This window comes from Rhopalosiphum padi, chromosome 4, assembly GCF_020882245.1.
Source record: "Rhopalosiphum padi isolate XX-2018 chromosome 4, ASM2088224v1, whole genome shotgun sequence".
NCBI classification, from domain to species: Eukaryota; Metazoa; Arthropoda; class Insecta; order Hemiptera; family Aphididae; genus Rhopalosiphum; species Rhopalosiphum padi.
The window spans coordinates 51,936,993-51,963,816 of NC_083600.1; the positions used below are offsets into that span (position 1 = coordinate 51,936,993).

Here is a 26,824-nt window from a genome sequence, read left to right on the forward strand (position 1 = left end):
TTTTTACGTAATAAATAATTCTTCTAAAAATCATATATGTACTTATGGATCCAGATTTAAAATAGTAGAGTTGAAAAATATATATCATACAGGTTGGTTAGAAAAAATTACTTTGATGAATAACCGGGGAACTATTTTTGTGGACTAGAGAACTTCCATTTTTATTCAAAGAAACCGACTAATCATCAAGTAGTGTTAATAAAAGAATAATAAAATATAAAAACACATTTTTACTTCATTTTATAATTAGTTATATATAATATAATATATATAGTGTATAATATTATAATAAGTTTTAATAAAAATCGTTATCATAATAATAATAACAATCGAACAAAATATGTTATATTATATAGGTAAAACGGAATAAAAATAAGGTAACATTTCGTAACTTCATAAATAAAACATAATATTTTAATAAAAGTTACAAAATCGTAGGGCGTATTATAACTTATGCTTAAAATATTATTTTATTTATTATCTTATAACAATATAATATGAAAAAAAAAGAATGAAAAATTCACACATGATAGGTACTTAAAAATTAAATATTTATCGGATACACTTATTTATTTACAAAAAAAAAAATAGTTGTCACATTATAATTAAGTTATAAACTTACAAATAATTTTTTTTCCAAAAATAAATATTTTGTAGGTATCCAGAAGAACAGTAATTCAGCACACTCACGCTGACATTCTCCGTGAATTCAACAGCAGTTAAAGCAATATCTGTAAATAAATAGATAAATATAGGTACAATGTTAAATGTACACTCTACAGTTTTATTCTAAAAGGCTAAAACCATAAATCATCAAAAAAACTGCATAAATGATAGTAGGGGATTAGATACAGCCCTACTCCCTAAATGCTTAGTGCACTAAAATAAAAATGTTATATAGTTATACATTATATCAGCCGTACTTACTTTATCTATGCATATTACCGAATGTATATATCCGATGGAGTGGTCTGCGGTTACCGACCGCTAGTCTAAGTCTTTGTTGTTTCCGTTTGGAAGAGCCAAAGAGAGCAGTCCGCTTACTGCAAAGTGCAAATACAATTATATATATAAATAAATAAATAAGAATACGACTGGCATAAATGGTTTCTATTTTATTTTAGACGATAGAATGCTAAATTCCTGTGGGTTTTGAGATAAATATCAGACAAGTTTGAAAGAAAAATAACGAGTTTGAACTTATTTGTTTTTCGTGTAACTTTTTTCCTCAACAAGAGACTATTTTTTTATATAAATATTGGACAAGTAACTTTTAACTCAACAACCGTACCTAATGTAAACTTCTGGTTTTAAAAAGTCTTGTGACATACATAAGAGTATATAATACAGGCGATGCGTTGTTCATGTCATTGTCATATACTTTAATTTTATAAATTATCAGTTGATATACCAGTGTTTTTTTCAAAAACATTTTGATTTAAATTTTTTCATTTTGCGAAGTAATTAAATTGTTTTTTCTAAATTTATCTTTATAATATTATATAACCCTGAAATGGTTGTTTTTATTACCATACAGGATGATATCACAGGTGAATTCATATTGCATTGCTTAATTTTCCGGAGAGGGGAAATAATGAATTACCTAATCTAACAGGAAGTCGGATTGTATATATTAACTTACTGTTCCATAAGAAATACCAATTTTAATCGATATCGATATGTATAAGTATATAAATACACTGAGTACAATAATAATTTGCGAGTATCTATTAATAGTGCATTTTTTATTTATATCCAACAGGAAATACAGAAAACTTTCCGTGTAATTAAAAATTCGAAAACAATAATGATCATCGTATTTGAAAAACTATTCTGAGCGGCTTTTGAGTTTTATATATACGATGACTATTGTAAAAAGTTTACCTACATGTTGCTTATAACAATAATATTTATGTGGGATTGTATATTTATAGAAGTTCACTTCAAAAGATTTTTAATAATTAATTTATATTTCAAACTTTCAGAGCTGCATTTTACACAAAACTATAAATGGTTACATAAATAAATTGAAAATATTTTTAGCCCACCGTCATTATAGGTTAGGTACCTATTTAATAATATATTATATGTTCGAGTTATGAAAACTTTTCGAATTTAATATTAATACGTACTTATCAACAACGAGCTGAATATGATGATTAGCAGAATGCAGTGAGAGTCGATGAGCAGTCCGAATGTGATGTTGGCCATCAATGATCCAAGGCGGCCGAACGTCGCTGAAGCCGCGGCTGCCATTACTCTACACGCACACCAAAACGTATTTTATTCAATATAATTTTTTTATTTTTATTTTTTTTATTAATTATATGCCAAATAGTCTATTGGATAAATAGGTATGCACAAATAAAAAAGAGGAATGTTGATACATTTTATGGAGAGATTTACTAGATTTAGCATTTTCTAATGACTTTGTGTATATGCCCTAATTTATAATTTATATGGCTGGCGATGGGTCTTACCTCATATTGGTGGGGAACAGATCGACCATGATGCATAGCAACACACTGATTCCCAGTCCGCTGAATGCTTCGAACAGGCACGACAGTATGAGGTTTTGCAAAGCGTTTTTCACGAAGTACAGAGCGGCGGCCACAATTCCAGATACAAATAGGCACATCACTGTAGGTAGTTAAATAGTTTAAATATTATTATTATTGACTTTTGTGTATTGTTATTTCACTTTTGATCTAATCAAAACTAGACACATTTCAAATATTTTCAATGCGTCATTTTCACTTTTTGTTTTATAAAATTTACTACTAATTGTTTGCAATGTGATTAATTTTTCCCTTTGCCTATGTTTTTTGGTCAGTGGTAAATCCACATGACTGTTTATTATAGTGTAAAGTTGCGGTAAACTCTCTATCGAATAAAGTATGAGTATTAATGTGATGTCGGCAGTAATGCAAAATATTCTTAAACTAGGCCAACCATTAGTCATTACTCATTACCGTGTTTCAGAAAAGTAAACGCTAATACGGTATAAGGATTATGATTACAGGGATAATTTATGTTACAGATTTAATATTTAACCATTTTAACCAAATGGTTGTTTCGACCCTTCTTATATTTGAACTTGTGTTTCAATTGATAAAAATTTCCTAAGCTAATTGAATTCCCCTTCCTATACAAATATACAATCTAATATTAGGATTGCTGATAGGGCAGCATACAGCTGGTCTCGATAAGCAGTTAACATATTTTACTCTCGCAAATTAATGTTTATTCCAGTTTATCAGATGACTCGGTAACCGATTTTCAAAATTAATACTAAAGTGATTTCCCATATGATGAGATCAATACATTTCCCACGATGATATTTGATTATTTCATCGTCTGGTATTCGTTTAGTTTAGTACTGGAGTTATATCACATAATATGTTAATTCAGGTTTCGATTCGATAGTAGACAGGAAATTTAAAAACGCCGGAAAACATTCTCGAAAATGTTCTATTGGTAATCTGATTGAATTTTGTGTTCGTGTATATTTATATTAATCGAAAAATTCGCCTATATTACTCATACAGTTATTTGCAGGTAATAAAACTCTGGATGAAATTTATATTTTAAAATAATATTTTTGTGTGGAAATATATACGGCTAAAAATATTGCAAAAAAAAAATATGTGTCGATATGACAATTTTATCGTAAACCTGACGACTAGGGCATAGAATATTGTTGTATTATTTTTCAAATAACTAATAATGTCTTAATTGCATTATTCTAAGCACTGATTTATCATATATCATATTAAAATGTGATTTAACGATTATTTTATAGCTTATACGCTTATAGATTATTATATTTGTTGGGTGATTTCTTCACGATATTTCACAAAAATTTGTTGAAGTGTTTATACATAATATACTTTTAACATATCGTAGTAATTTAGGTTTTAAGACATTTAAATACATTACAGTTACAGCATATCAGCATGCGTAACTAATTTTCCTATGCATTTTTTTCCAATTATTTTCATTTATATATCAGTCTCAGGTATTTGAGTTCCGCTCTTCCTTACACTAAATTTATACTGTTTCCAAAGATCATCAAACTTTTCAATTATGAATATAACTGTTAACCATAAAATAAACTTGCATGAATCTACCTATAATAGAAACCATTAACTGCAGTATACTGGATAGGTCGTAATAGTATCATTATATCAGGACTTATTTTTTGTTTGTAATACTAAATTTATTATGTGTCGAACTGGTTGAAGTGTATTACGAAATTATGAAACTTGTACGTGTATTAAAGTGAATAATGACTAATGTGTTACATTATATTTTAAAACAAACTACAATATTTGTAAAATTGTTTAAAATAAAAATGGCGAATAAGTTTATTATCTTTTTTTTTATAAATTAAGGTATACTGTTCCAAAAGTTTGTAATTCCAAAATGACCAAAAATTGACCCCGCTTTTTATGTATAGTAAGTTAAGTAGTCTTGTAATATTACCCAAGAAGAATTTAGCGCCAAGTCGGTGCACGCATAGGGGCATCCACAGTGATGTGGGTATGCATGCTATGCCGATCCACAGAGTGTGCGTGTACACGGACTCGCCAACTGCTGATCCGCACAAGTCAGCCGTGTTCAAAGCGCCATCATGTTCTATGTACACGGATGACACTTGACACACTGACACTTCTACTCCGGGTTTTTGGCGTTCGAATGTCTCGAACCTATTGAACAGCTCCGGGAACCACATCATCAGCGTGTAGTAACTGTAACGATAAGATATTATGTATAGTAATTATTTAATTTCTATTCCAGCTTGTATTTAGCAGCAGATTAGCTTACCTGGAAGTCAGTCCAAACTGTATGAGGCACGTGAGCAACGTGTTCTTTAGGTGTGGTGGTTTAAACATTTCTTTAGTCTGGTACCACACCTCGTTAAGCAGGTTCTTGAGGTCCTTTGGCGTTTTGACCGTCTTCATGCTGCGTAACGAACGCTTTGACTGTATGCTGATAACGCTGCATCGGACTTCGTTCTCTATGAGACTCCGTACCTTAAACATAAGTATATAAATCAATTCATGCTATTTTAACAAAGCGCGATGTATGAGGTATTGAGGTGGAATAAATGAAGTAAAATGCAGTAACTACATACATGCATCGGGCGGGGAGGTTTTGTATTATTTACTTAGCAGCATTTACTTATAACAAGAAAAAATATTGTTCTTAAAAACTCACGAAGATATGATCAGCATCCCTAGTTAGAATAAGGATTTTATTGGCTTAAACTATATAAGTTTGAGCTAGTTGTAAAAAATCTCCTTTACGGCCATTTGGATTTGTATACAGTGTATTCGCAAGTGCAGCAATGTAGCCATAATTACCATTATAGGTACAGCTATCTAGCCAATATAAGGTTAAATCCACCATGCACAAACGAATTACAAAAGTTTCTATTGTTTGGTAGACGAAGTGTAAGCCATGCTCACATTCGTCAGTGATATGAGTATATGACCTATCCGTTCTTGGACATTATATATAATAATAATAATAATTAGGCATTGTAACGTACAGGATATGCGTCTCCTGGTTCGCCGGTATTCTCCGTGTAAATCCGCTTTAGACATTCGAGTGCCTCATCAAATTCACCGCACTCCAACAGAAACTTTGGGCTTTCCGGGAATCGGGTCAGCCACAAGGCCAAAAGGATACTGGGCAATGAGCACAACGTTAGGAACAGATTCCATGACGAATACCTGAGTATCCCGATAGTGTAGTTGGACGGCAACGGGATGATACCCCAAGCAACCACTGTTGATGAACACGATAAATGATGGTTAAATATTTTATTATTATTATTATTATATTATATTATAATTATTGTTAGTTACTTATACTTAGTATCTATTATGTTATATAACGTATGCTATAAAGTACCAGTAAATAATTGTAGGACCCTTCAGGTTAGTAAATCCTATTATTAGGATATCGTCTAAATGTTCTATATTATGATTATCATACTATTATACATACGTGGTAGCAGTATAATGCCAACTGTCCAAAACATTTCCAACCATGACAGCACTTTTTCTCTATAGATTTTCGGCTGAAATTCACCCAAATACGAGAAACAAATTCCCAAGTATCCGGACAGACTATAAACAAATGTCATGATGATGTACGATTTGAATAATATAAGTACTATTCAATGCTTATTTAATGAATATAATATTTTTATAAAAAAAGAAACGTCTGTAGATATTTTATACTTTTATTATACGTGCGTACTTATAAAATAAAGTAATTTACTACAATTTATTTGGATCTGCTGGATGCAATAATAAAATACACATTACAATATTACCATTAATCATAATATAATATATTACAACATATATACAGTTTTTACGATTATTAAATATATTTTTAATTGAGTTAAGATAAAGTCAAAAACTTAAAAGATAAATCCTCGTATAAATTACACATAAAAGTGATATTGTTAAATATTAGTAGTATTTAAATATTAAATAGTAGGTATACTATTATTATAATAGTGTATTGTACTCACCCGAAACCACTGAAGAAACGACAGAACAAAAATGGCCAAAAGAAAGTGAGGAAGCTCGAAAGCAGGCTGAATAGGCCATCCACGAGCAGCGCTGCGATCAAAGCCTTCTTTCTACCGTGCATGTCGGCTAGACAGCCCCAAAAGTACGCTCCCAGGAGCATGCCTATAAATTAGGTATATATATTATATACAGAAATGTCGAAATTCAATGAGTTTAATTTAGTTTTATTTACTAACGCTAAGCGAAAGTTTTATAACTTTAAAAGTAAGCAATATAGGTAATTACATAATAAACTTGTAACAAAATTAGACTTAGATACATAATAGCGAATAACCGATAAAGTACAAATGTTGTAGTTACGTTTTTTTTTATGAAATATTATTATATAAGTAATATTATTATCAAAGGTGTACAAGTAACTGAAAAAAATTAACTTGAGTTCGTTTATAGTTAAAACAATGTTACGAATGTTAAATTATAAATTTAAATAATAGTTAATTGATTGACCATAAATTATACCAAAACATTTAAATATAATAATATTGAGAAACACATTAACTTAACTAATTAAAAAAAAAAAATTAATTAATTATGATAATGCTTAATCTAATTATTATATTGTATAATTACCTAAAAGAGGCACGGCGTTCAATAAGCCCTTGTCTGATGAGCTGAGATTGAAGTCGCATTGCGCCGAAGGCAGGACGAAAGATACAACACTTACGGATATAGCGCAGTTCATGTAGATGAGACCACATAGTGCCAATAAGAAATAGTGGAATCGGCCGAATTCTGTTGGGTGATAATATAAATAAATTATCGATGATAAGAAAAATCAAAAAAAATCTTTGTTTATAATTTAAAGTATTAATATAAAGTAGCTTAAGGTATAATATAAGTGTTGGAAAAAATAATTTATTACCTGCACACGTTATGGCGTGCTCAAAAATTGAGCCATTATCCAAGAAATCCAAACCTAAACGTATAACAGAGAACAAATCATAAATTGTACGAGTTATAAATGGTGTAACATAATATATTTATGAATGATGATAATTTAATACGTATTCATAGGCTATCGAAGCAATTGAACACAATTAGTTTCGTATTAATGACAAAATACTGTCAATATACTCAATAAATTCTCGTTAGATAAATTCCGTCAATTATAGCTTGTGCGTTAATTAAAAAAGGCTTAAACATGTAGCGACAACATTGACTAAGATTTTACACTTTTTTTTTCAACAATTTTCAATTGAAAACCAAGGAGTAAACGATAATTTTGTTATTTATTAAAGACGACTGGAAGTACTTATGCAGCATTAATGACAATTTATTTATTTTTTATTTTCAATACATATGTATTATACATTAATTACCAACATAAGTATATTATGAATAAATGGTATCAATTTTTTGTCTATCAGCTATAGAAATGTCGTGCACTGAAGTATAGGTTTATGTATTATTTTTATTTTTCGTCATTAATTTCTTCTATTTCTAAGTGAATTGAACAATTTTTAGAAAAAATCTCTGAAGTTTTTTATTATTATATCCGATTGAAAACTAGCCCAAATATTTTTGATGTGTTTATAAATATAAATTACCAACTCATTATTTTCTGTTAAAAATACAAAAATAGTTAAAATTTGTGAAATCTTTTATCACGAAATGAACATTTGATTGTTATAAATTTTTACTATGAATGTACATAATTCTATGATAAAAATATATATGCTGTTAACTTATTTTTACAATTTTGTTTAATGTATATATTTGTTGTTTTGTGTGAAGGACATGCACTATCATACAGAAGAGTGAAGTGCACAAATGCACAGTATTGAATATATATATTTATACATTTGTATGACTTTACTTATCAAATAAACAAGTATGTATGTATAATTACAATAATTATAATTTTATATAATGAATTTTTTCATAAACATGTTATACATAAATACATAATTGTACTGGGAAATTCTTAGTTTCTTACAATATTAATCATTTATCTTGTATAGAATCAACATTTTAAAATAACAGTTGTATAATTATTGCTGTTATATTTTATCAGTTTTTTAGCTATTTGAATGATTATAATACGTTTTAAATTTCGAAGCAGAATATTTTGATAATATAAAAAAACCGAATTTTGATCGAGTAATTAAATAATTTCAAAACTTAAAGTTTTTATAAGTATTAAAAAAGTGGAGTGTTGCACCCCTGTACAATTTTGATGCATCACTTCACCCATCTAAACTAATTATTTACAACCAATTAAATTTTCGTTAAAAACACGATTTTTGACCATCAAAATTCTAGGAAAATTATTTTGATTTCAAATTGTTAAAAAAGATATTTTTAAATAACTTTTAAACTTTTTTTTTTAAATTGTTTAAAATTTTCAAAATAATTAGTGAATAGCAGAACAGGTAGTGTTTTTTGTTAAAAGAATCACTCAGTATGTATAGCCACTTCTGCGAATACTTTTTAACTTCATCGCAAACATTAATTGATTAATTTTTTTTTATTGATGTATTTACACAATATTATATTAAACCTAACCTTACCAATTGCTTTACCGCAATACTAATTAAATAATATTAATCATATTTAAACAAAATGTTTTAATCTACACACTTCATGAACGGTTTTCAAGTATACATATTTAAAAAAAAACATTGAAAAAAGTTAGGTGGGTACCAATATATAAAGGGTTTAGAATTATTACATACTATATGAGTATGATTACAATAATATTACAAGATAACTTTTTTAAATTGATTGTGTAACAGAGTTTTTTTTATAATTATCCGTTATTACGAGTATAATTAAATTGTTCAGTATTTATAATATCATCGTTGGGTTCTTAACGTGTATTTAATAAACAAAAATGTATTATAGCCATGATATTATGTTTGCTATATTATTTGCAGATTAGTGTACAATAACTTTATTATTCTTTTTTTCAATATTTATCAGAGAACCTAATTATATTGTAGAAAAAACTAAATGCATATATACATATTGATATACTTAGTTACTTGCGTTTTATTATATACGATTTTAATGTAAAAATGGAATTTTCTTGTTTCCATCTACTGTAAATCTATTTTTATGAACCTATATTTAAAAAAAAATTAAGTTGATGTCACCAATATTTGCTCTTTTATCAAAAATATATAAACGTAGCCATGTAAGTTTTTAAAATTTTAAAAATATTTTTGATAGGTATATTTTTACTCTACATACAATGTTTCTATTGTAACCGAAACATATAAATACTGCGTGCAAAATAAAATAGATTCTTATATTGAAATATACTATTTGAAAGGTTCTTCAGATATTAAACATTGTGTACCGATGAAATTACTTTTTGGAAAATTTCGTTCAATATTGAATTACAAAAACAGCAATAACAAAAATATTGAGCACTACAGGTTACCTCAAAATTCAATATCAGACGGAGAATAAATAGATTTGAAAGAATTTATTTTGCAGGGCAAGGTCACAAAGATTATTATACGATATTCAAATGAAATAGAGATTGTTATTTTATAAAAAATGTATTACCTGGCCATCTAAATATTGATTATTAAATGAACAATCTTAAACGACTCTCAAAATCGCAATAATATTTTGATTGAATAATTTTGTTATTACTTCTTCAGCAGTGATAGAAAAATGTCATGTTGAAACAGTTTAACAATTGATGACGAATTCGGCGTTTAAGTTTATAATATTTATATTATTTATACAATTATAATATATATTATTATATATACTCATCTAGAGTAATTTAAATACTTGAATATAGCCATTACGCATTACATTGCCCCTGGCGTCATAATTTTCATATTTTAAAAACGGCGTCAACTATTTTTAGTGCCACTAACCTATTATTTGAAAAATTGATTTTGGCTCTGGCGTCTTTAACTCTTAAATCTATCGCTGCCTACATATCGTTTTCTCTATTTATTTACCTTTACATAACAATTCATAAAAATCGTACATGGATTATATACATATAATGATGCAGTCAGCTTAAATAGGTATTTAGTTTATTTATTAATTTATTATCAATAACATATTATAAGTCTAAATACCGCAGTAGAATGTAGATGTCAGCCATCAATGATTCAAGGAACGTTAAAGTCATTATATTCGATCTTTATGAAAACATGACATCCCCTTGGACCAAATCATATCTTAATGTTATATTTATTATAGGTATATGTACCATGTAAAATATTATTTCAACTATTGGTTTATAAAAAAATCATGGAAGATAAAAAAAAAAAACCATAATTGTTTCTCCTATGTGTAATAATTTCTCTTGTATTAACTAGTCTATTAGTACATTTAATAATATTTTACTACTATATATTATTATATACCGAAATTTGGGGTATTAAAATTGTTTGTGTAATTATTATTATAATGTGATGATATTATTTGTTCATACAATTATATTTTAGTAGTTCATTTACATGTTTGTAATATTGACTAACGCGTATGTTAGTCAACACATTATGCTAATTCACAAAAATATCTACTTTTATAAAAGTAAGTAAAAATTTATGTAATTAGTTTATTATTAATGGTATGTTGTTCAAATGATAAACTTGCATGGAACAAATCTAAATGTAAAAAAAAATGATCTATATAAATAGAATCCCGGAAAAATTGACAAAAATAAAAAAATTTATTATTTTAAATTTATACTTTTATTTTCTATAGTTAATATTATATATTTAATATATTTTTTTTAAATATTGAAATTTTAAATATTTTGTAAAAAAAAAAAAATGTGTACCTATACTTTTTAATCTAATGTGAAGACTAAAAACGGTATAAGAGATATAGACATTTTTTAACGGCCATGTATCACACCCAATACGATATCAATAATAGGTACATTTATTTTCCTTATGATAATGTAAAGTGCTTCTGGGCATTAATTCTTATATGATTAATAATTATTTTTTTCAATTGAAATTTAATATTTAAAATTTTAATGCATTTTAAATTGTAAGTAAAAGTCAAGTATCGAAATCTGTTAAATACTTAAATATAATTTATATTATTAGTAATCCTTTGAAGAATGCAAAAACGTTGAAACTCATAAAATATTATAATATTATAAAATATTATAACGTGTGAGTGTTGCAGCTAACTCGATTTCGTTCTGTATTATTCGCTCATACTGTATAGTGATTTAACCATAGATTCTTGCATGTAACCCAGCTCCTTTCCGCCCCATAATGTTCTTTTACAATATCCTACTATGTTTGTTCGACTTATTGGTCACGGTTTGGATAAACGTCGACTGTACAGGTCTGTTTCACTGATAACTGGCTTACCGATCGACGATAAGCACCGCTGCCGAAATCACCCGTTAACTTTTTTTCGTAATTCAGGGAGCTACTAAGAAAATAAGGTTATATAGGTATACCGTATATTTACAATGTTTAGACCTCGCTTTAATTGTCTGTATTAATTTTTTGAAGTGATGGTATTATATTAAAACTTAAAAATTTAATGAAAAAAAAAACGCTTGTCAAGTCAGGGGTCGGCAAGTAAACATTCTTAATTTTCGATTTTTAGAAATTTATTATTTGTATGCAATATGTATGTACTCGTATAATGTATTTTATTTTCATTTTCATTTAGTGAGATAGATCTTTGAAACCGGAGAGCAGATTTTATTGTTTGGGGTCTTGGTAGATTCACATTGGCTATAGGAGAAGTGCAGTGAAGATTTTCAGAACTTTATCTTTTATAGTTAATTCACTACAGAGCTTCAAAAAAAAAAAAAATTTTAAAAATTTTATTGGGCGTTTTTTTTTTTTTATGTTTTTCAGCTTTATAGCTCTGTAGGGAGTTAACGATTAAAGATAACGTTCTAAAAATCTTCACAGCACTTCTCCTAGACAATGTGAATCAAACAAGACCCCAAATAACAAAATCTGTTCTCCAGTTTCGGTAATCTACCACGGTAAATGAAAATCTAGCAAAAAATAACTATTTTTTTAACTGAAAAATTAAATAATTTTTTTTTGAAAATTTTTAATTTTACATTTTGTATCTACTTGATAATTCCTTTTTAATGAGCTATCAACCAACTTTTTAGCTATAATGGTTTTGGAGAAAAGTTAAAAAATAGAAATTTGGGACTGTTTACGCCGACGTTTTTGTGGATTCAAATCGTTATACACTTGGGTGTGATTTCGGGTCTCTCTCATTAATATTTTATGTTAAAGCTAGTTTAATTATCCACCTACTCATTACTGAGTTACATTTTTATCATTTTCCTATTGAAAAAAAATTCTTGAAGTTTTAAAAATTCAGACTTTTTTATTTCAATTTCCATACTTACTTGATTAAAAATCAAGAAAGTAAAACATTTTTTTACTCAAATTTTTAGGTCTGAAAAAATGTTATATAAGAACAACAAATATTAAACATTTTGTACTTCTCATTAAATTATTTTTATATTTGTTGAATCACTGTAATAATAATTCTTCCAATATTCATGAAAAATATTTTTAACAATCATTTGTTAATATTTATAATATTTTAAATGATTTATTTCGAGAAAAATTATAGTTTTTACAATTATTTATATGGTTATACATCAACTTTCAATTTTGTTAAATTTACTCTAGTTACCTTTATTGTATACGTTGATTTTTAAATTATTTTCATATAGTTTAATTTTTATTTAAACTCATTGTTAGAAAAATTAGTTAGTATAGATGCAATTAGCTAGGGGGTTCTTAGGGTGTATAAAGTACCCTTAAATATTTTTTTATAACATCACATTCAGTTTTTTTTTTATTGAAATTGTGTCTATGTTAGTTAGATATAACTTAACCTAATACTCACGAGCATTTAATATTTAAAGTAACATTAAACAAAATGCAACTTATCAGATTATTAGAGAAAATATTGATGTCTTCTCCTATAAATGTATCAATAACGGTAGATATGACTAATAATGATTTTTTATATTGTGGTAATATTGGCAAGTTAAAATAATGTTTAAATATAATAAAAAAATATATTTTAAAATTGTGCTCATAATTATTAGGTATGTATATGCTGTATTATTTGTATAATATTGTAACAGGCATTATGATAACTACTAAAATATGATTATTTATTCAGTATTAACTAATAACAAATTATTTTTCATCTAACACGGAAAAATATGATAGTCTGTCCTTTATATATAACGTATTATAACTTATAAGTTGTAACGTGTACCACGATATTATAATATTTGAAATAGTGTATGTTAATAGTATAATGTTATAATAACTAATAAGTATATTACCCATCACGTCCCTGGTGCTTCGTAAGTCTGTAGTATGAGTTTCTGCATAGATGAACCAAAACCGAAAAGTATAGTTGAAAATAAAAACAAAACCAAATCAAAAAATTTCAATCAATAACAGCGTACAAAAATATGACGTATATGTAATAATAATATTATAATACAATATTATGTGTCTTAGGAAAAAAATAACGTTTATCTATTACACGGACACATGTGTATACGCGAACGAATACGAAGACGACACGAGGATAATAATTACAATGTAATATTATATAATATTTATCTGTATGATAATTATTCGGATCTGGTCGGTTTTTCAACTTTTGCGGGCGCACACATTCACGTGCAAGCTCTAACTAAATGTCGTGTATATAATAATATTATATCGTCGTGGTAGATTTGGGTGGTTTTTCGGTGGTATTATCGCGATCGGGTACCGCGTACCTATAATTGTTGTGGTAGACTGCCGCGGTGCGCGTACAACATATATGTAAAAACGACGGCCCGAAAATAATAAGTTCAGATAAAAACACGAGTAATAGAGAGATACATCAGTGGTGGCGGTGGTTTACTGCGTTTATCGAGTCGGTGGTCTGCGTCGATCGTGGTAGGAGTATCATATTATAATATAGAATCAGAAAACAATAATAATATAATATCTGACGACTGTTTTTATTATAGCTTTTAAAACGACAAATCGCGCACGCACACACGTACACACTCGCCGACCACTTTAATATAATATATATTTATATATTATGAAGGAACTGAGTTAGGATTGTTTCTGTTCACTTGAGCCGGCGTGTGAGGAGAAACAACTATAGATTTATAACCAGCACCTCAACTCTCGTACGAATTTCCGGTGGTTTTTGTGCAACCGACAACGCCAAAATTATACCGCTCACCTCTTGCCGGAATGCCTAGAATATATTATTATTAATATAAAGTATATATAATTTATTGTTTAAAATTCGTCACCATATCATCGGTTATCGCCAAGGTCAACATAATTTATTGTTTTTATATTTTAATAATAACAATAATAATATTATGTCATCATCTTAATATACAAATATTCGCGTATAACCGCAAATAGGTTATTTGTATTGTTTTTATTCCAATATTATGAATTCTCGTACATTATACATGGATGGACTAAGGTGGATCTAAGGGACCCAAGGGTCTTAGTTCACTTAGTCCATTAACCTTCCTTTGATATTTACAAAAATTATCTTTAATATAGTAGAATTTTTTTAGAAGCTCCCAGAAATCAACCCTAGATCTACCAATGTATAAAAAGAATTCAATATTTATTTGTGTTTTATATTTCCTAGATAAATAACAATCGCTGCTTTCCAGCAGCAAATCACGGTGGGTCATTTTGTGCAAGGATGCCGATATCATAAATCAATTTGTCGAGTTTATGTAAATACATTATACCGTTTGTGCTGTTATAATAAAATTGGTATAATGTATATTGCGACCATAATCACTATAGAAGTAATTTGGTGATTTGGGCAAAATGTATTATTATTTTTCGTATTTAATTTTATGGCCCCACTCTAATAATTCAGGCTATTTGTTTTCATATACGTTTTGATGTTTCGACTTATTATTGTCTCTGCTGCAGGCCTCTGTTCACCACGTTGATACTTATTATAATTTTTTTATTATTATACTGCCACTGTATGTCACGCGTACAGGTAGAGATAGTATCTATATATAATGTGTTTATATGTAAATAAAATTGCACAGAATAATTATATAGCTCATCTATCTATATTCTATGTATGCTACAGGATTATAAAACTTTGTGCAAACAATAAACACTCGACGCAAAATCAAACAAAAATAAAGAAATAAAATAAATATCGGAGATACGATGACGCCAATACAATATAATTCGACGACTACCATTCCAGTTGAGTGTTTTTGTAATCGCAACTCACTAACCGCGCGGTCGGTGACGATTCTAGTATAGAATATAATATTTTATAGGCACTATAGGTAGTAGGTAGGTATTGTTATCTATTATTTAATCAATCTTTTTTGTCTACTATAGAGCAATGCGATTCAATTTAAATGTATTGTATATGCCAATCGTATCTAACTAATATACGACATATCGTGAATGTTAATTTTCACGTCTTTTACATTTCATGTGGTGTGTACGATTGTGCAGGTTGAACGAAAAACGTTAGTATAAAAATGCTTTATGCCTGTATATTATGATAAAGAAATAAATACATATTAAATTAATACATTAATTAAGTACATATGTATTTATTATAATATATAGTCTCGTGTTTAAATACGTTTCTGTTGAAGTAATGGTGATTTTATAGACCTCTTAAATGTCTTAATATTATTTTATTCTTGAAAATATTTTGTCAATACAAAGTATTTAAATATATGGTAAAATTAAAATTATGTTTTAATAATATATTAAATACATGATAATTTGTAGTAAACAATCAACGAAATAAAGAGTATATGCACATTTACCAATACGCTTTAAGACAACATGATTAATTAATTGAAATTAATAAATACCTAAGAAAAAAATATTTAAAATGTTTAACAGTTTAATTTTAACGTTTTAGAACAAAGAAGTATTTATACTATATTATTCAAGAAATCAAGCGGACAAATAAAATAAGTGATTTAGTACATATAATTTGTATTATGACTGTTAAATGATTATAACCTCGTAGATTGTAAGTATAAATTATTTATAAAAATGTAATTGTATCAGTATTAGTATTAAGAAATAAACTTAATATTAATACTGCTAGTGAATAGAAGATACTGGATAGAGTATACGTAGATACTTTACTATTTACGGTTTTCAAATCTCAATAGTTATATAGAGACGTACATCCTGTATCAGTGTTTTTGAATTACGATTATTGATTACCAATTTATCATATAATATTTAATACAAAATTTAATAAACATACTACAAATCACATACGTAGAATGTGTGATGTGTATGTGATTAATGTTTTGTTTTAATCTTTTACACATATTATACGTGCTTGAAATTATAATGCTCAAAATCCTCTTCGAGACTGTAAACGAATTAATATTTACTTATTCGATAAAAAAAAATAATAGGTACTAACCTAAGTTCTTCCCGCGTCATATAATTAAAAAAAAAAACAACACCGAGACTATTATATTAAGCCACCACGACGATATTGTAGACTTTAGTTTTTGCGCGAGATTAAAATATTATATTTATCCTTCTAAATAAATAAACGGAACTGAAAGACTTATAAGTATAACGTATTACTAATTATTATATGTCCCCACGTGCGTAGAGTAATAATGGTTACACTCTCATCTCTGACTATGCAAAGGTACGCATTTCAACCCATTCTTAAAAATCTGCGTCCAATCTACGTCACTCACACTCTTATCCCAGAACACCGTCATAATAACACTTAGATAGTGTCGGTGTAGGCTTGGCACAAAAAGTACAAATCAAATATAATATTACAACACCGATAATTATAATAATAATAAAACTATAACAGTTTAATCATTATAGATGTACATTCGGGTGTTGTCAGCATATAATCGGTTAATTATAATTTATAATACATACTTTAAAAGTATATGATATTGGATAAAGTAAAAATTGACGAATGTGAACATAGATTGTGATTTAAACACACATTATTTTTTTTGAGAAAATGTGATTAAATATTTAGTGTATTATTACCTAATATATAATTAAATAAATTGTTTAATAAACCTTTACCATTTCGGAGTATGTTATGTACAAGTACATTTCAGGAAGCAACATTTTCGTCGTTGTATTTGTTGTCTAATTGTGCTGAGAAAAAGTTTATTGCGTTGTGACCCGGGACTTGTGAAGAATAGTACTCGTTGGGAGTTTGGGACTATAGTAGGCTGCAGTACATTCTTAAATTAATTTCATTTTCCCCGAACCAATAACATACACATCAACTTCACGCCCAAAACATTTGCAATACTTTTGTTTAATTTTTAAATAAATTAAATCTAATAAATATTTTGTAAAAAATATAACATAATACCTATTAATAATGAATACTTCTTCATTTTGATGTCCACTTATATCTTTCTTCGCCAATTTTGTTGAATCGGTTTCCAGCAGTCGATAGATTGTTTTTATATTTGGTTGAAATGGTCACTCCTATTTCTGCACCAATAAATGTATTATTTTTTTTTAAATATAAATTTAAAATTAAACTAAGCTAATTAATTTATAATAATAGGTACTTGTGTAATTTATAATATATTCTCTTAATTAACATTGACGTGGCCAACTATTTTATAAGGAACACCGATATATTTTTTTAAACTCCACGAATGGGAGGAGAATATACTTTTTTTAAACGATTCATTAATCATTAGGTATTCGATATTTATGTATCTCTGTGAGAATCTCTCTGTATATAATTATATATACATGTATATAAGTATATTTCTTCATTAAGTAATGCAGAATAATTGTATAAACAATTATAAAATTGAAATTAAACCAATTATGGACCATAAAATCACGTTTAAAGAATTGTAAACTTAATAATGATTCATTAAAAGTTTAGTGATTTGTTTATATACACCCCAACTATCACAGTACATTCAGTACAAGCATATAATTATACTTAGTCCACAGCCGAATAGGTAGGTAAGATGTACAATTTATTTTTTGGATCAACATTGATATAATAGTATATGTGCTATATGTGATACGTATCGTATATTTTTTTCAATACAACTCTGCCACTATCAGCAAATGTACTTATATCCATATATACAATGACATCTGTGGTAAATGAAGTTGGTATATCACTTTTTTTTTATTTCTAAATTTATTGACATTGCAGGCTATAATATATTAATAATTATAAATAAGAATAATAAATAATTAGTATATTGATATTATATTGATGATCATTTTTTTCTTTTGCAAATAATGAAAAAAAATTATAGTTTATGATCCTACAAAAAACTACTATTTTCAAAAATAATTATAAATTTTTTCCACCACACGAATTATATGATTTTTTTAATTTGTTTTGTTCAATACCATCGTATAATCATAATGACAAAAAGTAATAGCATAGTGTAAAGATCGACTGAAAAATGATAAGATCTAAAATAAGATTATTAGTATTGGCCTATAAGCTATAGTATCATTAATTCATTATATTTACCTCGATATATTAGTTCAGAGCTTGATAAGAGATCGGTAGCGTTATAATATTTAGGATAGAAATGAAAATATTCGTCAATTTACTATAAGTTTATGAATATTGCTCACCTCTTTTATAAATTTAAATCTGTAACGGTGAAATTGTGGAAATAGATCTGATTATTCTTGTATAATTTTTCACTAACAAATTTTAAGGATTTATTGAATTTACGTACGATCCGAATAATAAAAACTTAATGTGTAGAAAGACCAGGCTATTAGTCTTATAAAAGTATTTAGAAAAAAAATGAACGATTATTGTGCTGGACTCGTTATAGTTGAATACAACAGGTCACACCGGGGTTAGTCTAAGAAAAACGGAGTAATTACATTAAGTATAGTATATTAGTATACTACTCGTCTACGCTCAGATTCGTTCTTTGGAACGGTCGCGATATTGCCATCATTGATAATTTGAATAAATAAATGTTATCTTAATCATATCGTGTGGTATAAAATAATTACTACGAACGTATTATACATTTATAAATATAAATATATGCGTGAATTAATTAATTTTAATGATAATTAAATTATTGATTGTAATATGTATTATAATAATTAATATGTCAATACAATTTTTAAATGTTAATATATTGAAATTATGAGGTAGAGTGACCAACGATCGTATATAAAATAAATGGAATAACATTAATATGCTATGTTCATTCAATTATAATAATGATATTTAACGTTAATACGTTAAAGTTAGGTTGTGTTGTCAGCGTGTATTATATCTAATCTCTAGTGACTAAATAAAATATACTATGTAAACATAATATAATACATATTCTTATAATATCCCAATAAATTATTACCTAAATTCATAAATAACAAATTTTATAATAATTTCATATGGACAGTTTGGGATGATGACTATTAAAGAAATTTTAGGTAGTGATATAGACCTATAGGGAGGTTTCTAAGTAATTTAGTATTGGACATAGAGAAAGTAGGAAAATGGGATTTAAAAAAAAGAAAAATAAGTGGATGTACTTTAAAGTTTTGTAAACATTGAGCATAAGCGAAATTTGATTAGCTTATTTAGAGGAGTTGAAAGGTATTATTTTATAAGTTTTACTATATACACGAGTAAAATAAACCTAATATTAAAAAAAAACATTTGAACTAACTAAAGGACTAAAGGAGTTAGTTTTATACTTGAGAGGGTAGTTTTATCGATTTCGCCGGAAATTCGTAAACGAATGTTGATTCCATATGCATATTGCATATAGACATATAGTACGTCAGATAAAAACAATAATTTATTAAATAATAAATATAATGACTCAAATATTGATGGAGGCTATTATTTTTAAACAAATTCAAATTAAATTGTTATTTTTCAAAATAGTGATTATTGATTTGATGCCATTGTATCTATCGATTTTTTATAACCGTGAAATATGTTTGATATACAATATACATATATTGTTTTTATTTCATAGATTTTGTTTTTGCTGATTTAATTTATTTTCAGTTCTCTTATTATTATAAATGTATTAATTTGTACTTTTTAATTTAATACACGCAAAAACAAAAATAGTATTTTAGTGATTTGTGAGGTAAGTTTTGATGAAACGATTCACAAAGGTTAATTTTTCGTATCAATGGTAATGAAAGCTAAAAGCATTGCCCATATTTTCGAATTACCATTAATGTGATTATCACATAATTTTTGTTAAGCCCCTTGTTATCAATTTTTAGTAAAAAACATATAATAATATATACTAACAGAATCAGCATAAAAAAAAGTTAGATGGAGTCGATAGCCGGCACAATCGATTAGTTTCTTATAGTTATTCATATCGTATTATTCTATACTTATTTGAGTAACAAATCATTATTTTACTTTTTCTCTTCAAATAGCTTTACATTTTTTTTATTATTATACTTAGTTGTTCCTAATTTATTAACATACACTATGTATTTAAGTATCAACCTAATATATAATATCCTATATACTAGGTACCTATATTGTCTTTAAAGTTTTAATTTCTAAGTTTTGCATGTTTTCTTTTCTTCGTGTAAAATTCAATAGCATTAATAATCACAGATGATTCATTTTTTGAATAATTTTATTAACAGTCTTGTCAATGTAAATTTTATGAGCAATGTAGTGTAAGTTACACTTAGTAATTCATAATTCATATTTCACTTAATTCCTATTCTATTATCAGTTTTATTTTTACTTTTTCTACTCTATAATATTCATTGTTTCGAAAACCACCAAATATCCATCGTCAAAGATGACTCATCTCGAGACTTAAATTGTTTATTTTTTTGTTTGGTTTAAAATAATAGCTGTTAAATTGCGTACCTATACAAAAATAATTTTAAATAACATTGAATTCTCAGGATTTAGAGTTGCAAATCAAGTACCTATATAGTCGCAGGTATGAAAGTAAAAGCAAGATATTTTTAGTCAAACAAAATTTAGTTATGTCATTAAAAATAGTCATTACTATATTATCTCATAAAATAATGAAATCCATTAAGTTCCTATTTGTTTTGTAGTGCATTCAAATGTTTAAACCAACGCTTTAATTTATATTTATAAAATATATATTGATTAACCGCTTGTACATGCATTTCATAAGACTAACGTCTCCAAACCAACTGCAAACGTTAAATTATGACATTTATGTAGCATATATAAGTACAATGCTACTTGTATAATATTATACAGTTTTATTACTCTTAAATAAATGAGAAAACAAATTACAATTTTGTAGTAATCCAATGGTAATGTTGTAAACGTATAAAACTTCTTATATTACTGTTTGGTTAGTATATAAGCTACATTTGTAAGGTTATCCCCTAAGATTCAAATGGCCTTCACATGCCTTTGGTAACATCTATCTCATTATTATCATTATTATTTTACTCTTTCATACTTTATACGATAAGCCATAAGCTAAATTATATAGTTCTTGATATATAGTTATATATATATATATATATACGATAAAATTAGCGACATTTCTTTACAGCTATTTTCATTTTTCGAATAAAAACCAAATATATAAGAGTCGTCAAAGTAAATTGCTACACACAGATACAGTTATATTAATTTGCATAGGAATTTTTCAAAACGAATATAGACGTCTATATTATACTAAGTCTATATGTTTAAGAATATAGCCCAACGCATAGAGTTGGTATAGAACAGTGGTTCTCAACGGAAGTGACAGGGTCCCAAGCATATTGGCGACAAAAAATAAAATAAATAAGAGAATTATTAATTTTGTCGAATAAAATCGTATTATTCCCAACGCTAACGTTAATCACCACCAACGCCGAAACAACATAATAATAAAAATAACTGTTTACACTAAATGGCATATCACAAAGTTTATATCTTTATATTAATTCTATTTATTTTTTAGACCGAAATGTCGATATTCATTCAACACTACAGCTAGAATAAAATGTATAATTATTATTTTTTTACATACTGTATTTTTTAAAGCACTCATATTTTTCTTCTAAAATGTACAGTAAAGTTTAGGTTGTTTAATATTTTGACTTTAGGGCGACGCAGTATTGACTTCTTGCTAATAAGTATTACATGAATCCAAAAAGGTTGAGAACCACTGGTATAGAATAATAATGTAAAAAATATAATTATGTCGCTAATAACGATCTACAAAACTAAATAAAAATCTTGTAGAGACGATCACGCACATATAGACTTAGTGGTAACGGTCCAATATGCGACCTACGTCATAAATGTAAAATACAAATAATTTTAAATAACCTTTTTTTTTCCACTTCTCAGTGTCGTCTATAACTGTATTAGTTCAGTTCATATTGTTATAAAACGTATTTTTCATATTGGTCAAAAAGTTATCAAAAATGGTTTTTGGATTTTGACACGATCTCTACCACTCTTCTTGGAGTTGTCTATCTAGTAAAGGAGACGCCCCGTTCTTTTTAATATTATATTTGGATTTTATAATTCTCCATAAGCCTTCAATTTGTTGAGTGTGTGCTCTTGTTTCCGGGTCAATAAAAAATTCTGAATGGTTAACTGTTTGATGAATATATCCATGTTGATTTAATGTTGAGTACACTCTCCGTTGGTCACTATAAATTGTCGTTCCCGTTTTTATTTCATTTTTAATAATTTGTAAAAGAGTTTCTCGGTCCCGTTTTTCTACGATAAAAAATCGCCGTTCTAATAATAAGTCTGGCCGTTTCCAACAAATACCAAATACCCATGGGCCTACTATACGATTCCCGTAATTTTTATTTGTGTATACTATTTCATTTTCGTCAGAATCTTCGCTGTTGGAATTATTTATTTGCCTTAATGGCTGATGGTCCCCACATTGTAATCGACCACGGTTATACTTTCTTTTATCTTGAAAAAGGGATTCTTCAATTTGGACAGTACAACCATGACCACCCATTTTCTCTCTTTAAAAAAAATAATTTACTGGTATATCTCTGCAAAGATTATACCAATCAATGATGGTGTTTTTGCTTCTGCTAGTCCAATTTACAGCTTGATTTACTGGAACTAAATTAACCCAAAACCAAACTATTTCAATTATTTCACATAGTGATAGCTGACTATTACAATGGCCGTTAAGACCCGTGTAGGTAAAAAACTCATTATCTTTACGAATCGATTGATAAGTCTGGAAATCTCGTTTAGTACATCGTAATGTTACAACTTTTTTCATGGTACCGTCAGAATTTCGTTTTTTACTATTTCTTTAATATTCCACAAGTTGGCCATTACATATAACACCATCTTTCACCTTTATACATGTCATCGGATTATTGGCCAGTAATAACCTTAGGTCTTTTAAATATTGAACACATGTCACTTCATCTCTAATAATGTGCCTATATAGGTTGCCAATAGTAGATGTCATGTTAAACAAAGTACAAAATAAAATTCACAAAATTCACAAAATGAGCACACACGAATGAAATCGGAACTGTACTGACTAAGGACGGTAAATACAAGTATTAATGATTGCAAGTATTGGGGAACAAGAATAAAATAGAATAAAATGACCATAACGAAAATAACCGCGATAAAGAAACATGTAGATCAACACAATCTTATCGGTAGGTCGAGTAATATTTGTAGGTCACATATTGGACCGTTACCAACGTATTATTGGATTGATTGGAGTACAATCCAATCATATTTTACAATATATTTTTATTATGTATATTATATTATGTGTGTCTGTGCTTGGTGTAGGTATACTATTAATGATTATTCATTATTATGATAGTGTTGTATGCGATAATGTATAAACTTATATACAATAATTACGTATTGCGGTCACGTTTAGGGAGGTATAAGAAAACAAATATGAAACAATAAAGCGCGACAGCTAGGAACTAACATAGAAATAAATAATAATAATCAAATAGCGTGACATAATTAACACCGCAAAATAGCATATTTTACGTATATGGCTGGTGCGGAAATCGCACGAAACGAATTTACGACGCGATTTTTTTTTTAACATTTTTATTTAGAAAATTTACAAGCCAAGAGGCGCAATATAAGCAAATTATACATCATAACAAAAAAAAATGATTTTGCGTAAAAATTGTGTTTTTTCCTTATTTTATTTTTATTTTTCATTATTATTATTATTATCAGAAAAATACAAGAATTTATTAATTTTGACCTCCCAAAAATTAACAACAATAATATAATAAATATAATGTTTTCGGGATAATTAATCCACCATACCATATTACCAATAGTAAAATAAATTATATTTTAAATACGATATAAATATACAATAAAAAATAGTTAGTAATATAGGCTTCGCTCATCTTCGCTCAGAATCGTTTTTCGCGTATCCAATGATTATCATTGAATTTAAATTGAATACATACATTAAATCAATTGTCTTCAAAGTGTTTCCTAACATTTTTTGCGTAGAGATTAAAACCTCGTCGGGATTTTTACAGTTTACGGGATTAGAGTGAAAAATTAGACTGTTTTAAAATCTTTTTTGATTTTTCGCCTACATATTTAAGTTTAAGATCAGAATGGAGAATAGTAACAACTTCTAAGACACGTAAGGTTGTACATTAGAAATTCTGCACAATGGTGTTTTCTGGAAAGTTTGAATTTTATAAATTGGCATAACCCTAAAGTTGAGACCACAATGCGGTTCTTGACTACGAAATAGTTTCTATATATTTTATTCTAAAGTATATAACCGTATTACACGTTATACTCACAAGACTCAGTAATTTGGCAAAATCAATTGGTTGTTATGTTTTAGTAGGTTTACACCTGTTTAAATTCATATTTTATGCGAATCAGTGCTATTGAGTTGGAAAAAAGTATGTTATATTAAATGCTCCTACACCCTAAGTCCTCACATAGGATTTAAGTATTATGCACTATACAAGCTGTATCGTAGTACATTTAGCTGTGACATTTATTATTATATATAGGTATATAGGAATAATTTTGATGGAAAGTTTTGTAGAGTAGGTACTTTACGTTAGAGCTTATACTTATGGATAATAAATTTCTGCATATAGTATTTAGCTAAATATAAAAATATAGGACGGTTTGTAAAATGCTAAGGCTAGCTAAATTTCTTAAGCTTATACTAAAAGTGGATTTGAGGGCATGTTGTTATTGATTATTTATCAAACTTTGTCCAGATTCCGAGAGGGGATAATGCATGTTTTATATACGCTTTTTTTCGGTCAACGCTTTTTAAGGCAAAAGAAAAGCTATATAAAAGTTTCACTCAGCACTTTTTTTGGATTGAAAATATATAATTTAATACAGATTGTGCTTTAGAGAGGTCATTTTCCCAATTTTCTTCGATATCTTCATTTTTATGTATCATTGAGATATTTAAATAAATACATCGCTGGCTTCTCTAACTGTTACGTAATTTATTATGATTTTTGTATGATAATAAATAATAATATTGCGATATTGTTATAAGTACGATGTATATAGATGTATAATTTATAATTATATTAAACGACATCATAACCGATTTTCCAAGATTAATGTAAGTTCAAAAAGCATTTTTCACATAATTCGTAAGCAGGTCACACATCCGATTTTTTTCCAATATTTTAAAAATATGTTCTACAATATTGGTTTCTATATTTACAATTACATTGTAATAGCTTGTACGAGTAGCTCATCATTGTCAATATTTTAACAAAAAAAAAAATTATTCTAATCGACCAAATCGATTTAACTATGCTATTGGAATGTTAAACGGTGTAGAGTGAACAAAGTTAATAATATCTTTAGACAGGTTCGCTATAATCAATAAAAAAAATACCTCGTAATATACCTATTAAAACGATAATTTGGCGGTTATTGTAATAATAATATCTAGGAAAAACGGCAAATCTCAAATAATATTATTTTAATACAATGTGGCAGCGGTGGCGGTGAAGATCCGGTGGATCGGACCCTGGTTGTATGATCGTTTGAAAGAAAAAAAGAAAATAAAGGGGTATATTTATTTTGTGTCATGTATATAATAGTGTGTGTACCACTTTTGGCCCCGACTGGGTTGCCGACTCCGAATCGATATTCATTGGGTGAGTCATCGTCTGCGGTGGCGAGAGGGGTTGTAGTCGTCGGTGTATAATATGGTCCGTTTCGGGGCAAAGAGTGGTGTGGGCGGACTCTCGCGCACGATAATCGAGCTT

At 27.6% G+C, this 26,824-nt stretch overlaps 1 protein-coding gene and 1 pseudogene across 1 annotated transcript; both read right to left on the minus strand.

Moving 5' to 3' along the window:
* Positions 1-215: 215 nt before the first annotated feature.
* On the minus strand, positions 216-14,480 carry LOC132928775 (synaptic vesicle glycoprotein 2B-like). The gene is made up of 12 exons (XM_060993640.1): positions 13,891-14,480; positions 7,474-7,527; positions 7,182-7,343; positions 6,551-6,713; positions 6,016-6,137; positions 5,555-5,793; positions 4,828-5,036; positions 4,486-4,751; positions 2,481-2,640; positions 2,133-2,260; positions 928-1,043; positions 216-731 (listed from the first exon to the last, which is right to left on the minus strand). Exons 1-11 carry the CDS (start codon positions 13,892-13,894, stop codon positions 988-990), a joined length of 1,563 nt encoding a protein of 520 aa, XP_060849623.1. The 5' UTR covers positions 13,895-14,480; the 3' UTR covers positions 216-731; positions 928-987.
* Positions 14,481-23,025: 8,545 nt separating this feature from the next.
* On the minus strand, positions 23,026-24,027 carry LOC132930037 (uncharacterized; annotated as a pseudogene).
* Between the last annotated feature and the right edge of the window lie 2,797 nt (positions 24,028-26,824).

Bases quoted from the DNA above. Each gene is read 5' to 3' on its own strand.
- LOC132928775 (XM_060993640.1), bottom strand. The intron at 7,344-7,473 runs GTAATAAATTAT...ATCACCCAACAG, and splicing joins GCACGCCATAACGTGTGCAG to AATTCGGCCGATTCCACTAT. The intron at 2,641-4,485 runs GTAATATTACAA...AACTACCTACAG, and splicing joins TGGCGCTAAATTCTTCTTGG to TGATGTGCCTATTTGTATCT.